This window comes from Martes martes (assembly GCF_963455335.1).
Source record: "Martes martes genome assembly, chromosome: 8".
In the NCBI taxonomy this organism is placed as follows: domain Eukaryota; kingdom Metazoa; phylum Chordata; class Mammalia; order Carnivora; family Mustelidae; genus Martes; species Martes martes.
The window spans coordinates 55,254,457-55,270,451 of NC_137895.1; the positions used below are offsets into that span (position 1 = coordinate 55,254,457).

The window sequence follows — 15,995 nt, forward strand, 5'->3', positions numbered from 1 at the left end:
AGAATGAGACTACTAGAAACCAAAATAACCATTCAAACACAAGAACACAGATAGAATCCTTAAAATTCTGAACATGATCTGACTAGAAATTCCACGTTTATGTATTATAACTTTGTCTTCCTTGAATATTGGTGTGCAGCATGCATTCAGATTTTTTCCTAGTCCTGGGGTCAGCAAACCACAGTCCACTGATTTATCATATGTTTTGTAAGTAAGTTTTACTAAATACATAAAGGAATGGGCATAGATGTGTTATCTGCAGCTGCTTTCACACCACAACAGCAGAGGTAAGTAGTTGCAACAGAGATCATATTGAGCAGCACCTAGGGGCTCTATTGGTAATTCTGAGTAGGATGACTCTTGTTCTGGGTGTCTAGCACACCACAGGATGTTTACCATCTCTGGCCCCCCATAAACTAAAACTAAAATGCCAGCAGCACTCCCACTCCTCGTTAACCAAAATTTCTCACACTCTGGGAGAGAAATATTATCCCTGTTTAAGAATCACTAAAGAACTAAATTAGCTCAGAGTAAAGAAAAAGAAAATACAGTCTGTAAATTCTAAATCCTACCAAGATAGATGAAAATGTAGTTACCTCTTTTTAAGAGCAAACTAAAAGTCTACTCTTCTCCTCTTTGACATTCAGCCAAAAATACATTAATTTCTTAATAAAGTTAGCCTTTATAATCTGATTATGATATTAAAACATCATGATGTTTACCTAAAATTTAAAATGAAATTTATGAGGCCATCTTACCGATTTGTTCCATCCAGATTTGATTTGTGGATGAAATTTAGTTTTGCATCTGCCCAATAAAGCTTCTGTTCCTCATAATCCAAAGTCAGTCCATTTGGCCAGTAAATTTCAGTGTTTATTATAATGAAGCGACTTGAACCATCCATTCCAGCACGTTCTATCTTTGGTACTTCTCCCCAGTCTGTCCAGTACATGAACCTAAAAACCATATAAACAAATAAACCCATGATATAAGCAGGTTAACAGCCAAGTATTTTGTAATTATCACTATTAGACAAAGAAAGCTTTTCTCAGGAACACTACTACTGAAACCCTTAGAAATTATCAAAATTTTAATAATCTACCTTTTTGTCACCACCCTGGTAAGAACTGATTTAGGCAAGCATCATCGGCATGCAAAAAACTATGTGATCAAAGTTTACTGAGGAAAAAGGGTATTTACACTGTCTCCATGTATCTCCCCACAGATTATTTATTAAGGACAAAGGGGGAAATGGTAACTTTAGAGAAAATAAATGTGCTGAACACTACCTTAAGCCCATCATCTAAGTTAACATCATCGATGAAAGAGGGAATAAGCTGGTGTCGTGTATGTGACATACTGCAAAGGACAAACCATATTTCATGAATATTCTCTTGCATAGTATTCTTGCCCAAAAAAAATCTATAACCTGACCAAAATTATGAGGAAAGGGAGAAAACTAAATTGAGGAACATTCTAGAAAACAACTGGTCTTTGAAAATATCAGTATTACGAAAGTCAAAGGAAGGCTGAGAAACAATGTAGATCAGAGGGCAATAAGGAGACACGGCAACTGTAAAGTGCATAATTCTGGACTGATCAGTTGAGGGAAACGCTATGAAAACATTATTGGGAAACCTGGCAAAATCTGAAGGACTGTCAAATTGTATAACAGCTACGTACTGATGTTAATTTCCTAAACATGATCACTATACTGTGGTTAGGGTATATAGGATTTCATTGTACCATTTTTGCTTCTATTCTACAAGTTTAAAATTTTTTCAAAATAAAAAAAAAATGGAAGTCTCCTATTAATAGTCTCATTCCAGAGGTAAAAACAAAATTTTCTTTTTTAAAGGTAAAACTCTTAGTGTACTATATTTCATGGAGTAGGCTCCATGCCCAGTGTGGATCCTAAGGCAGGGCTCAAACTCACAACTGTGAGATGAAGACCTGAGCTGAGATCAAGAGCTGGATGCTTAACCAACTGAGCCAACCAGGCTCCCCGAAAGACATATTTTTAAAGGTAATGAGGGTGCTATGAACTAGATATGATGTACTCAATAAATGTGTTCAGGCACAATTGAAGTTCAAGTATAAATTTTACTCAAAAAATTGGTGAAATGGTAATATTAAAATGATTCCACTTGTACAAATAGATATTTCATATAAATTGCTTACTCAATGAAATTATGGGAAGAGAGTATGAGGTAGGGAATAACATACTTCCTAGACACAAGGCATTGTGCTAATGGTTTTATATACTTTATCTCACTTAAGCAGTATTATGAAATATTATTTGTCCATCACCATATTTCAGATGAAACAATTCAGAAGTTAGTATATTGCTCAAAGTCAGAGAGCTAATAAATAGGGAACAGAAATTCAAACCTACATCCCCCAGATTCCAAAGTCAATTCTTATCACAGGTCAGAGCTTTAAGTTATAAGGAATAGAAGGCAAAGTATTCCCTAAAATGAGGATAAGGACTGGATATCATCCAGAATGAGGAACGGGGGAATCGTTAGATTTATGAAAGATAAAACTATATAAAAAAACAAGCCAGACAATTTTAGACCATATTAAAATTTTTGGTTTTTATTCTGAGAGTAACATAAAGACACTTCAAGATTTTGAAGACTGGAGGTGAAATGACTAGCTTTGTGAGGTTTGGGGAGTAGGGCTGCTAAGGAGGAAGAGACTGGCTACAGTGGAGAAGAAGACTAGAGGAAAACTAAAAATAATACACAGAGGCTCTCCTCTAAAACCAAAGAAAAACTAAGAAAAGATAGTAAAAAATAATTAAAGTCTCTGAAAATTGATGAAAGGATAAACAACAAAATGAGAAGCATTTACTCAAGAAAATCTACTAACTCTCAGAGGAAATGTGACAATTCAGCCATAAGTTACTTGCACTGCAATCCACACTGCTAGGTTTATGGCACAAAAGTTCTACCCTGAGCAGACACAACAGACCTTGAAGACTGGCAGCTACCTGGCCCTGCAAGAGGATGCTGACTTTATTTGAAGTAATGGAAAAATCTATGCCCAGGAATGTTATCAAAGATAAGAGTGCTCTCCATGACAAACAATCAGAGAGGGCTATTATCCCAAGCAATACTAGCCCAAAAAGTGTAAATGTAATGTAGGTAAATTTCACTTGAATTTTTTTTAATGGACACAAGACTTTATTAGATACTCCGCAAAAGAAGACACATGAATAGACAAGTGGCACATAAAAAGATGCTCAATTTCAACAATCATCAAGGATATGTAAATTAAAACTACAGTAACAAAAATAAAAAATAAATAAACCCATAGCAACATACCAACTCCACATGCACTAGAATGGCTGACATTTAAAAGACTAACAATACTAAGTGTTGGTGACAAGTGAGCAACTGAAACTGTCATACACCACTAGTATAATCACTTTGGAAAACAGTTTGGCAGTTTCTTATAAACTTAAATGTAAATTTAACTATATGAATCAGCAATTTCACTTTTAGGTATTTATCCAAGAAAAATAAAAACATATCCACTCAACAACTGTATATGCAAATTCACAGAAACTTTACTCATAACAGCTAAAAACAAGAAACAACATAAATATCCATTAACAGGATGATATATAAACTCTGGTATATTTATTAACAGGATGATATATAAACTCTGGTATATTTATACAATGGAATACTACTTAGCAATACAAACAAAGTAACTATTCTTACATTCAACAAGAATGGATTTTTAAAATTAGGCAAAACAAAAGAAACTAGACTCAAAAGAGTACCTACTTCATGACGCTTTTATGAAGTTCTAGATACAGCAAAACTAATCTATAGTGATAGAAATCAGATCTGTAGTTACTAGAGTGGAAACAGAGGTTGACTTGAAGGGGCCAGGACAGCTTTCTGGAATGAGGTGATGGAAAATTTGGGGGGAGTAATGGTAGACATATACATTTATCAAAACATCAAACTTTTATAAATATAAAAATATGCATATTACTGCATATAAATTATATCTCAATAAAGTTGCATAAAACACATATAAGAAACAAGAGATGATTTTTTAAAAGCTAATTCAAAAGTACCTTCTTTTCTGTAGAAGCATGTCCTAGCTTACCCAGCATTACTCCTAGGTGCTCCTGGAGCAGGTTTCACTGTGCTATAGTACTTACCACACTTTGTATATAAATTATGAAGAACTCATATGGACTGAACATAAGCAATTTGCACACTATCCAGATGGATACAGCAGTAAGTGGTGGTGTCTATTCTGCATAATATAATTTAGGTAGGTCTCACAATTGTCATTAACCTAAGTAAGCATTAAGCTTATAAGTAAGAATTTGGTGTCTAGTTTATGGTGAAATAAAAAGCTAACAAAATAATTAGCTCAATAAGAATTTCAGTAATAAAATTATTTACACCCTGCTGCTTCTCAAAGCTAATAGATAACTCTCACATTATTTAACAGTAAAAAAAGTATCAGGTCATAGTACTTCAAGGATAAAGACTTCAAATACAAAAAAAGAAACGGGACATCTGTCAAGATAAGAATGATAAAAGTTTAGAATTTTTAAGTGAATCTTGTAGGTATTTTCATTCGTCCAAATATTTAAAATGCAAAATAATAAATTTCATCAATACTAAAATTTCCATGTTATTTGATTAACATTTAAAGTAAAAACTCATTATAAATTTAGTAAGAAAGGGAATGAGGCACAGGAAGTAGAAAAACACAGAAGTGTTTTATAAATTGCCAAGATATTACTCAATTTTTAAAAATGTACTAAGTACCTATTAGGAGCCTTTCATCACCCTTGATATAATACAAAAATAAGCATGGCAAAACAACTGCCCATATGAAAATTGCATCTAGGCAAGGAGTGATAAATGTGGCATGAGTTGTATGAACAGGGTGCTATAAGAGTACAAGGAATTGATACTCAATCAAGCTAGTTAATGTTAAGAGTTTTCAATAAAAGCTTACCAGAAGAACAATACTTTTATTTAGGTAGTTGCCAAAATGAGAAACGGCATTCCCAGAAGAAGACACAGCATATGAAAAAGACATCAGAAGTCATGACATGTTCAAGAACCAGCAAGAAGATCAGCAGAGCTGCAGCATATAGTGTATTTACAGTGGGGGACACCTGGCAAAAAAAAAAAAAAAAAAAAAAGGAGTCCCACAGAAGGGACCTATTCTGCTGTACAAAGAAGTTTGAACTGTATAACCTGTAGGTGGTGACAAGGTACTTAAGACTAAGCAGAAAAGTAAAGTCGTAAGATTATCCTTTTAATCACTGGTGATAACACCAAGGGACTGGCTAGAAGGGGAAGAAATTACAGAAATATTCCAAATGAGAACTAATGAAGACAAAAGTTGAAAGATGGATCAACGTGGGAGAAGAAAGATAAACAAGAGAGAGTAGGATGGCTCTCAAGAGTTGGCAATGCGAATGAGTCCATATTGGTGTCATTCAGCGAAATATGGAATACAGAGTTTAGGGGGCAACATGATGACTTCAGATAAGGATGAAATGAGCATCTTCACCTCACTGTTTTTCCTTATATAGCCAAAGAACCAGTCAACAGAGTAAAAGAAAAGCTAGAATAAAAATTAAAGGAAAGTAGCGCAGAAAAGGTAAATAAAATTAAAAGGATGTTAATAGTCAAAGTTGGACTCTAGTAACAGGGCAAAAGAAACTTCAATAAAAAAAACTGCATATGAAACCAAACCAGCCCCAAAGTGTAAGGGTCATTGGGAACATAATGGGACAGATATATGGTAAAATTTTATAACCAGTGGAAAAAAAATTCTGACTCTAATGAGAATGAAAAGAAAAGGTACCATGCAAAATTCATATATCCATCCACTTCCTGATCCCTGAGCTAGTTCCATCTTAACTTTGGTTAGTAAATTGGGCTTTTAAGTGAAGAGGAGGTTGGAGATTTCAAGGATATGTTTCCTGATAGAACTACAAAGAAAAAAAACTGTGAAGAAGTCTGTTATAATTCCATGTTTCCCCTCTACTTAATTATTTGTGTTGGTATTGTATCTTAAAAATAAGAGATGATTAATAAGAGTGAAAGTATTCATTTTAGAGGATTTGTCTTTAAGGAAAATGTACAGTAATCAGATGAAAAACATTCTACTATTAAGGGACAAGAAAGAATATGGAGATGGCTTTGCTGTGACAATATCCATCAGAATGGAATTCTACATGTATAAACTGGTTATCACAGAGAAAATTAGATTGCTAAGAATGATCCTTAAATGCCCAGTCTAGATGACTAATTTTTAAAAGCTGGTGGACATAATACAAAGAATGTATTTAACTCAGAAATAACATTTGGTATACTACTAGAAGAAAAAGCTTATAAACCTGGGAATAAATAACATACTAAATCAATTTAATTCCCTACTATTATAAAAAAAATGCTAGCTATAGTACAGGCATATCTTGTTAGATTATGTTCTGTGGATACCATGTTTTTTACAAAATGAAGGCTTGTGACAACACTGCAAAAAAGGAAGTCTATTGGAACCTTCTTCGAACAGCATCTGCTCACTTCATGTCTGTCACATTTTAGTAATTCTCCCAATATTTCAACTTCCCATCATTATTATATTTGTTATGGTGATCTGTGATCAGTGATTATGACTGGCTCAAAGTTCAAGTGATGATCAGCATTTTTTAGTAATAAAGTATTTTTTTCCTCAAAGTATTTTTTTAAAAAGATTTTATTTATTTATTTGACAGACAGAGATCACAAGTAGGCAGAGAGGCAGGCAGAGACAGAGGAGGAAGCAGGCTCCCCACGGAGCAGAGAGCCTGATGCGGGGCTCTATCCCAGGACCCTGGGATCATGACCTGAGCCGAAGGCAGAGGCTTTAACCCACTGAGCCACCCAGGCGCCCCTCCTCAAAGTATTTTGTAATTAAGGTATATACACAGTTGGTTTAGACATAACACTACTGCACACTTAACAGACTACAGGACAGTGTAAATATAACTTCATATGCATTGGGAAACCAACAAGTTCACTTGACTCACTTCATTGTGATATCCACTTTATTGCTGTGGTCTGGAACCCCCAATATCCTCAAATTATGCATCTTCCCCAACTGCTGTTATCTACAATCCTCTTTCTGAAGAAATTGTAGAGGATGCATTTTCAGCTCCTCTAAATATAATAATGATGATATATTAACTGTCTGGAAGGCCTCTCTCCTCCTTCTATACACTCTCATAAATATCCTGATTCTTCAGAAGAGTTCAAATGTCACCACATTTTGGTGAAGCATTTCACGACTCCTTCAAGTATACTCTCCTCTGTACATTTCAAATAATACAATATTAGGACTGTTTACACACTCCCACCCCTCTTTATTCCAGGTCCTTGTTTTATTTATTGTCATTTATTTATTGTTTTATTTATCCTTGTTTTATTTATTGTTGTTATCCCTTATCCTAAAACAACTTCATGTAATGGCAAGTGTATGTACAGTCAGCATTCAAATGCTTAATGTGTCTGCAACACCTGCCATTCTGTATGTATGTATTATTACAGAGAGCACGTCCTTAAAAAATAAAGGCAGAATTTTATTTTAATGAGTATCATTATTCTTCTACTATGCTCCAGTTACAAGCTGTTTGCTATTCCTTGAATGTGCAATGGCATGAGGGTCTGGCACATAGTGTTCCTATTGACTAAAAGCTATTACCCATATCCATACATTGTCTCCCTGGAAAAAAACTGCTCACTCAGCTAGGAAATGCCAATCTGAAATAGCCCCCAAATAAAACTGAATACTCTCTCCTTTGTTCTCCCACTGTACAGATTTCTATAGCAATATTTGTAAAGCTTTAGTAAAGCTTTACTGGAACAATATTTTCCTAAATTTAAAACTGCTTTATACCTAACAAATCTATTTTTAGATAGATAAATTAGTCTATTTAGTAGATAATATACTAATATAAGTATGCTATTCACATTTTGCTACTGGGTCACCTCAGAGGATATGCTAGATTATCCCATCACCCAAAGCTAGAAGCTCTACATAGATAGCTCCACTTTTTTTTAATGGTCTGGTGGAGAGAATTTCTTTTTTCAAGATAAAATTATTTCAGTCATGCCTTTAATTACTGTCTGATACACTACAGGAATCCGGAAATTAGTTTTTGAGGAGAATCTTGCCCTTACCCTTGAGTATTTCCTCAGTTCACCTCTCAAGCTCATCTTACCTACTTTTATAGGGGCCTATGTTCTTTAGGTACATGTCATTCTCTGAGAAACCATCTTTACTCCTGATAATGAAACTGATTTCTACTCCCATTAGTCCTCATAAGAAAGCTGCTATAATATCCATAGTGACAAATTTCTTTGGCATTGTTCCTGCTGAATCAGGGCAAAAGTTCAGGTTTTGCCTATCAGACAAACCAAGAAAAAGAGAAAATGGAGGCGGAAGAGAAGGAAGCATCAGTAAAGCAGCAGCAGCAGCAGGGCCCACAAGCAATCCATGCTGGTAAGGTTGGGGGCAAAAGCAAAAGCTAATAATTAAATCCAGTTTGAATAATCCATCCTTCTTTAACCCAGTTTTGCAAGGAAGCACTAACAGCACCTTTAGGAGTATCTGTTGCCTCACATCAGTGAGAGCACAAACAGTGGTAAACATGCCACCTAACAGTGGTGCCATCACTGGACCAGGTCTGTGGTATGATTTTTATTAGCATTGTACCTGGCTACAGACTCCAAGCCTGGTTCTTCTATGACTTAGGGAATTTTATGAGTAACGCAATAACATCTTTAAAAATACCTTTTCTGTTTAAACCACAGGGATTTCTATTACTTAAAACTATGAATACTAACATGCATTTTTAGATCCAACACCATCCAAAAGCATCACCTTAAAGTTTAGATGGTCACTTCAACCCTTCTACCAACAAAGCCTCATATGTTAGAAGTCTCCCCATACCAACATCTTACAAATGGCATGTTTCAAAAGTTTCACAGCTCCTCCCTCAATCTACTGGGACTCCTCTCATAAGGGCCAATGTCAACATTCATGAGAATGACTGGCAGAGAACTATCAGGCAAATTACATCCTGAAACATCCATCTGTACATTTATCTAAAACATTATCATGATGAAAACTGATGTAAAGGGGAATAATCTATGACAGATAGAAAAGCCAAATTCACATTAAAATTTGGCATTTATGCCACCATAAACAATGAAAACTCAACTAACCTGTCTGATTTACTCATTACTCACTTTCATAACTTCAAAACCCAGTAACCATCAATTCATAATGACCATGACATAACCAGTTCTTGAATATTCAGAAGCTAGAATTGTAACTATAATTAACAATTATGCTATGGTCTGAAAGTCTCTCACCCCCAAAACCCTTATGTTGAAATCTCACCTCCCAATGTGATGGTATTATAGGAGGTAGGGATTCTGGGGTGATTAGGTCTTAAGGGTGGAGCCCTCGTGAATGGGATTATTGCCCTTATTAAAAAGCCCCAAGAAAGCTCCCTTGCCCCTTTCTACCTTGTGGGGTTTCAGTGAAAAACAGCCATGTAGGAAGCCGGCCCTCACCAGACACCAAATCTGTCAGTACCTTGATCTTGGGTTTTCCAACCTTCAGAACTGTTAGAAATAAATTTCTGCTCTTTATAAGCCACCAGTAATGGTATTTTGTTATAGAAGCCTGAACAGACTAATACAAGTTTTCTTGACCACGGTGTTTCTTGGGCTGTGCTCCCCGCTCCAGACACAAATATACTAATAACAGTAATACTAGTGATGATAATGATGATGCCAATTTTCAAACCTGGCAGCATTTGGGAATGACTTCAGAAACTTTTAAAATATCAGTAACTTGGGCTCTTCCATCAGAGATTCTGATTAAATTGGTCTGGATTGGGACCCACACATCAGTATTGCCTAAAAACCTCTCGACCTTCCAACTGGCATCAGCTGTCAGCATGTTCCATCATAGCGCAGCCCTCGTGGCATCCAAGCCGACAGTGTCGGGCCCCAGTGGGGACCTGGGCATGCTGGTGGAGGCAGGTGCAAAAGGCGACAATGGTTTTGGGAAAGCAGAACATGCTGCCATCCACTTCATGTTGGAGCAGATCAACTCCTATCTGGACCACCTTCACAGAGAAGAACCACCACCTCCATGCCTGCTCTAGGAGCTGCTTGAGTCCAACTGGCAGACATGCCTTGTGTTCCAGCAGCAGCTGGGGGAGGGCCCTAGAGTCACCAGTCCCTAGGCTTTGGGAGCCACCAACCAGCCCCAACCCTGTCTCCCTGGGCTAGGCTCTGGCCTGGGCACTCACCACCTGGCTTAGATACCTTCTCAAGGGCTGGCCTTACAGGTTTGCCTGCCTGGGCCACCCTTCTGGTACTCCCCTTGGTGTGGCCAGCCCCTACCACCTGGCATCCTCTCCTGGGGTCAGGTGTGGGCCTGTGAACCACCCACCTTGCCTGCCTATCCAATTCCAGGGCACTTCCCCACTCTGCTCAGGCCTTGAACATCACTTTAACAGGTGGACAACAAAATAAACAAACAAATATTTTTTAAAAATTAAAAAAATAAAAGCTCTTCAAGGAATTCTAATTCACTTAGGGTTTAGAACCAGTGAAGAGAAATGTGACTTCCTGAAGCATCTGTTTATCCATAGCACTTTGTTCTTTCACAGTAGCATTAATATATTTAACTCACTAACCAGCTGGACCTAAGTATTAGTTAATAAGTAGCTCTTAAAACTGTGGAAGATTATATAAGGAAGCAAAGCACCAAATAAATTACTTCCCACACAACAGTCTTCCATATTTCCCTCAAAAGTTTTATAACTTGAGAAATGGGATTTTTTAAACTTCACAATTACTGCAAAAATTGTACTAAATATAAATATCCAAAGATATATAGAGATGAAAGTAGATTTTCAAATCTCTATTATAAATTTTCAAACTTTTAGATTCCAATTCTTTACATATAAAAATATTTAGTGGCAATCCTCAATGGAGTTTTAAGTGTGCTTGTTCATTGATGGTCTTACACACACCAGAGTCTCATTTTACTTATAGGATATGAACAAACGAATATAATAAATATCCCTTAAAAGCTCTTAATTTGGAACATGCTGCCAAAATGGTGAGAAAAAAAAAAAAAGCATGTTAGTTACCTATGATTTTCATAAAAATATATACACTATAAATAGTCACTTTGACACTCTATAACTTTGACACTGTGTGACTCACATCTACCCTTAGCTATGCTAATTAAAGTGTGAAAAAGATCACAGAACTAACGTTTTTTAAGGTAATTATAGTTTTTTTGTTTTGTTCTTCAGGTAGGTCCAGTCAAGTAGGAGTTCAATATTTAAGAAGCCATCATGACTTTAACAAAACCTCATCACTTAAAAGCAATTAATAATTCTGAGATTTCACCAGGGACAACTGATATACTTCCAAGTGTTTAAACACTCCTGAAAATAAAAGTTATCGCATACTACTCTCTTTTTCAAGTCCACATAGATCAATCAGAGAGAAGTCTGCAACCTTAATCAAACACCCATGGTAGACAGACACACCCCAAAGCCAACTCACTCTTTGTGGAGGTAGGGGAGACATCAAAACTCTTTGACAAAATTACTGACTCCATTTCTTTCTGAGACTCCAAGAATCAGGGTGAAATATGATCTAGAAGATCTCCAGTCTTCTGATAATAGCGCTAATTTTAGAGCTACCTGGATACTATCTAGGGCCAAAAAGCAAGAATAAGTTACTCCTAATTTCACCGTGGAGTCAAGTCAAAGAAAAAAATTTAAGGTAACCACTGAAGAAACAAAACAGAAACAGTTATTTAAAACTTATTTTTTTAAAACATCAGAAACATGTATTTTAGATAGGTTCATTTCCCAAAGATTTAGTTTGCAAAAGAACACAAAACAGGTAAAAACAGTACTAAAGACGTTTAAATTACTAGAAGCTAAAAGGATTTAAAGTAAAGAGCTAATCCAAAGAAAGTATAAGAAAAATAAGGGGAGAAGAAATCCCAAAGTATTAGAATAAAAGAAAAGAAAGAAAGCAAAGCACCACACAGAAAAGCACAGGAAAAACATGAGCTTACAAAAGTATATCAAGACAAGTTTTTAGAAACCTGAACAAGCTACAACTATTAATAAAATCAAAAGAGTAAATTTACCTTTCCTAGGTAGGAGCAAAAGGGAGGACAGAGCCCACATATCTACTGGTAAACTCTAAAATTCTCTAAAACCAAATAATTCTAATCTTAAGACAAAAATTACTGCACTGTACAGGAAAAGGAAACACCCCAAAACAGGAGAATAAAGAGTCTTCTCAAATATATAGAATATTCACAAGAATATGGGCCATGCAACAAAGAACTGAAATCATATATAGTATGTTCTTTGGCCACAAGAGAATTAGACTAGTCTCCCTATAAGAGAAAGTTATCTACAAAATCCTAAAAATTTGGAAATTAACCAATATACTTCTAAACACATATATGCAATAAATGATTAACCCTGCCCTAAGAGAGGTCTGGTCTTTGCCCTCAGCCAGGGCAAAGGTAATTTCTAAACCCTTGGACTATCTTCCTGATAAGAGTCTTTTAGACTCTCTGTCTGAAGATAGTCTTTTTGTTTCTCTGAGGCCATGAGCCACCTCAGATAGTCTAGGCGAACAGCGTGATTTATAGTAGGGGCTTTGGGCCACTCAGTATTCCGTCGAATCTCTAGAGGGGCTAGAGACTAAAGTCAGCCAAACAGGAAGTAATGACCTGGTTTGTATTATTCTGCATGTTCTCACACATTGCAGGAGAAGTAAACAGTCCACACAACTAACTCCACTGGAGGCTCCCATTTGGAACTCTCGTGGACCCTGTCCTGTGCACCTCTTTCCCTGGTTGATTTCTATTGTATTTCTATTTGTATTGATATAAACCATAACTAACATATAACAACCTTCAGTGAATTCTGAGAGTCCTAGTGAATGACTGAACCTAAAGTTAGTCCTGTGGGCCCCCCATGTGCAACTGGTGTCAAAAGTGAAAGTGGTTTTAGGGAGGGGATATGAACAAAATAGATGAAGGGGATTAAGAATTATAAACTTACAGTTAATAAATAAGTCACAGGGATGAAAACTACAGCATAAGGAATACAATCAATAATACTATAATAACCTTGTATATTGACAGATGGTAACTACACACATCACAGTGAGCATTTCATAATGTATATAATTATTGATTCACTATGCTATACACTTAAAACTATTATATTTCATGTCAATTATACTTCGATTTTAAAAATAAGATCTGTAAGCTAAATTTAAAAGCTTTAGAAAGAACTATTTTTGGGGGGGAAGAGAGCACACAAGGGGCAGGGGGTTGGGAGGAAACCCAAAGAGAGAGGAAGAGGGACTCTTAAGCAGGCTCCATCTCCAGTGAGGATCTCGATGGGGGTGCTCAACCTCATGACCCTGAGGACCATGACCTGAGGGGAAATTAAGAGTCAGATGCTTAACCAACTCAGACACCCAGGGACCCCAAGTGCTATATTTTTAAATAATATAATTATGGAATATAATTTTTAAAAATCTCCTGTCTAAAAAACCTAGAGTAGCCTATGTTTTACCAGCCGTACCCTGACTTATATGCCAACCCAGGTAGAGCCTAAATTGGTGACTTTACCCAGGGATTAATCAGCCCTGAGAATGGGGGCCATCTGCCCCACAAGCTGGACAACACCACCCTCCCTGCTTAGAAGCAGCACATGGCAAGGCTCAGACTCCACTGCATTTATACTTGAATCTTTTTGGGTATCTCTAGAATAATAACTGTAAACAACCTATGAAATGCATATGCTGTACACTCTGAATTCTGCGAAGTGGCTCTGAATAATAAAGCTGATTTGACAGTTCTTAAAACACACACACACACACACAAAAGATACCATTGCACACACTTAAGAATAGCTTAAAGGAAACTGACAATATCAAGTACTGGTGGGGATGCAAAGTTACTCAAGCTCTCATACTCTGCTAGTGGGAATAAAAAATGGTATAGCCACTTTGGCAAAATTTCAGTTTCTTATAAAGTTAATTATAGTTACCACAGAACCCAGCAATCTGACTCTTGGGTATTTACGCAAGAGTAATGAAAGAGAAATAAAAACTTATGTTCACACAAAAACCCATATATGAATAGTTATAGCACCTTTATTTGTAACTGCCAAACTGGAAACCACCAAAATGTTCTTGAACTAATTAATGGATAGACAAACTGTAATACTTAACACTTAGCCACAACAAAAATACTGATACACACAACAACACAGATAAACCTCAAACGTATTATGCTGAGTCAAAGAAACCAATCTCAAAAGGCTGTAAACATGCTGTATGATTCCATTCATTGACATTCCAGAAAACTACAGGACAGAAAACAAGTCAGTAACTACAAGGAGCTGAGAGTGGGGGCAAGAAGATTAAGTACAACAAAGCATAAGGAAATTCTGAGGAGTGATGGAACAGTTCTGCATCTCAACTGTGGTGCTGATATCGACAAAGTCTCTGACTGAACTCTAGCCAGGCTCCACCGAGGCCTTTCTCAGCTAGGCCTCAACTTTGGCCTGCAAAGACTTGAACAAAATACTAACATAGCTTCTAACAGCTCAAGGCCACATCCCTAAGATGACCCTAGTCCCTCGTAAAGTGCCTGCCTGAGAAAATTATTGCTGCCAAGAGAATTTACTATTTGTTTCAGCCAACACTTGAACATAGGGTCCCTGTCTGCCAGTCCCTGTGGGAGGGTAGGAACCTTGGATAAGTGCCAGTTAGCCAACCCAGATGGTTTCACATAGACCAATCTCCCCTTCCAGCTTTTTGTAATTCATCACTCCCCTGACTCTACTGAACCCCTGCTCACCTCCTCCCTACTCCCTCTAAAACACTGAGTTACTCATGTACAAATCAAAGTAGGGTTCCATTTATGCTGCACTCTTTTCCATGTTGCAATAATATATTACTGGTTAAACTCTGTCCTTACTGTTTTAACTAGGGTCCAGCTTTTTTCAGCTTTGACAATACACAATTGTATGCATTTGTCAAAATTCACGGTATCATACACTAAAGAGGGTGAAATTTATTGTATGTAAAATTATACCTCAATTAAACTAAGGAAAAGAAAACAACAGCAACAAGCTTCTGAACCATTAGTGATCATTCACTTCATTAATATGTCAAAGAAAAATGATATATAGTCATCTGAAATGCAGAAAAGTCACAACAAACACCAATTCTAGAATTTTTGCTTATATCAACAACTAAATGCACACACCCTTTCTCTAAAGCAAAAATAGGAAAACTATGGTCAGGGGTTCAAATCCAAAGCATGCCTTGCTTTTTGTATGAACCTATGTGGTAAAAATGGTTTTAACATTTCTAAAGGTGGTAAAAACAAGACAGACAGATAGGGAAGGGAAGAGAAGGGAAGGGAAGAGAAAAGAAAAAGAAAGAAAAAGAAAAAAGAACATCCAACAGAGACCACATGTGGCCACCAAAGACTAAAACATTTGTAATCTGGACCTTTCTAGAAAACTCTGGACCCCCCTTGCTACTCAAAATGTGACCAATGTACCAAGAGCCTCAGCAAATCTCAAGTTCTACACTGAAGTACTAAATCAGAATCTTTATTGTTACAGGAGAGTAAAACCAAAGTACTACTTTTCCATACAGATGTGTCTTTATAACATCACAGAACACCGAGTGAACACATAATAGAAGTAATATATAAAACTCTAGAAAAGCAATATTTCTAGGATAAATCTACATCAATTCAGAAAAAGCATCAATTAAATCTCAATGATACTGTGACAGCATTTTCTGAACCCAAAATTATAGCTGACATAGTCCAACACCAAAATAAATTATTTTAAATCATTC

At 36.4% G+C, this 15,995-nt stretch overlaps 1 protein-coding gene across 2 annotated transcripts in view; it reads right to left on the reverse strand.

The window, feature by feature from the left end:
* Positions 1 to 15,995, reverse strand: part of LRP6 (LDL receptor related protein 6) — a 164,984-nt gene that overhangs the window by 103,296 nt on the left and 45,693 nt on the right. For both annotated transcript variants that reach the window (XM_080811028.1, XM_080811029.1), the window contains one exon: positions 759 to 956. In XM_080811028.1, coding sequence (XP_080667154.1) covers positions 759 to 956 — 198 coding nt within the window. The remainder of the gene's footprint in view (positions 1 to 758; positions 957 to 15,995) is intronic.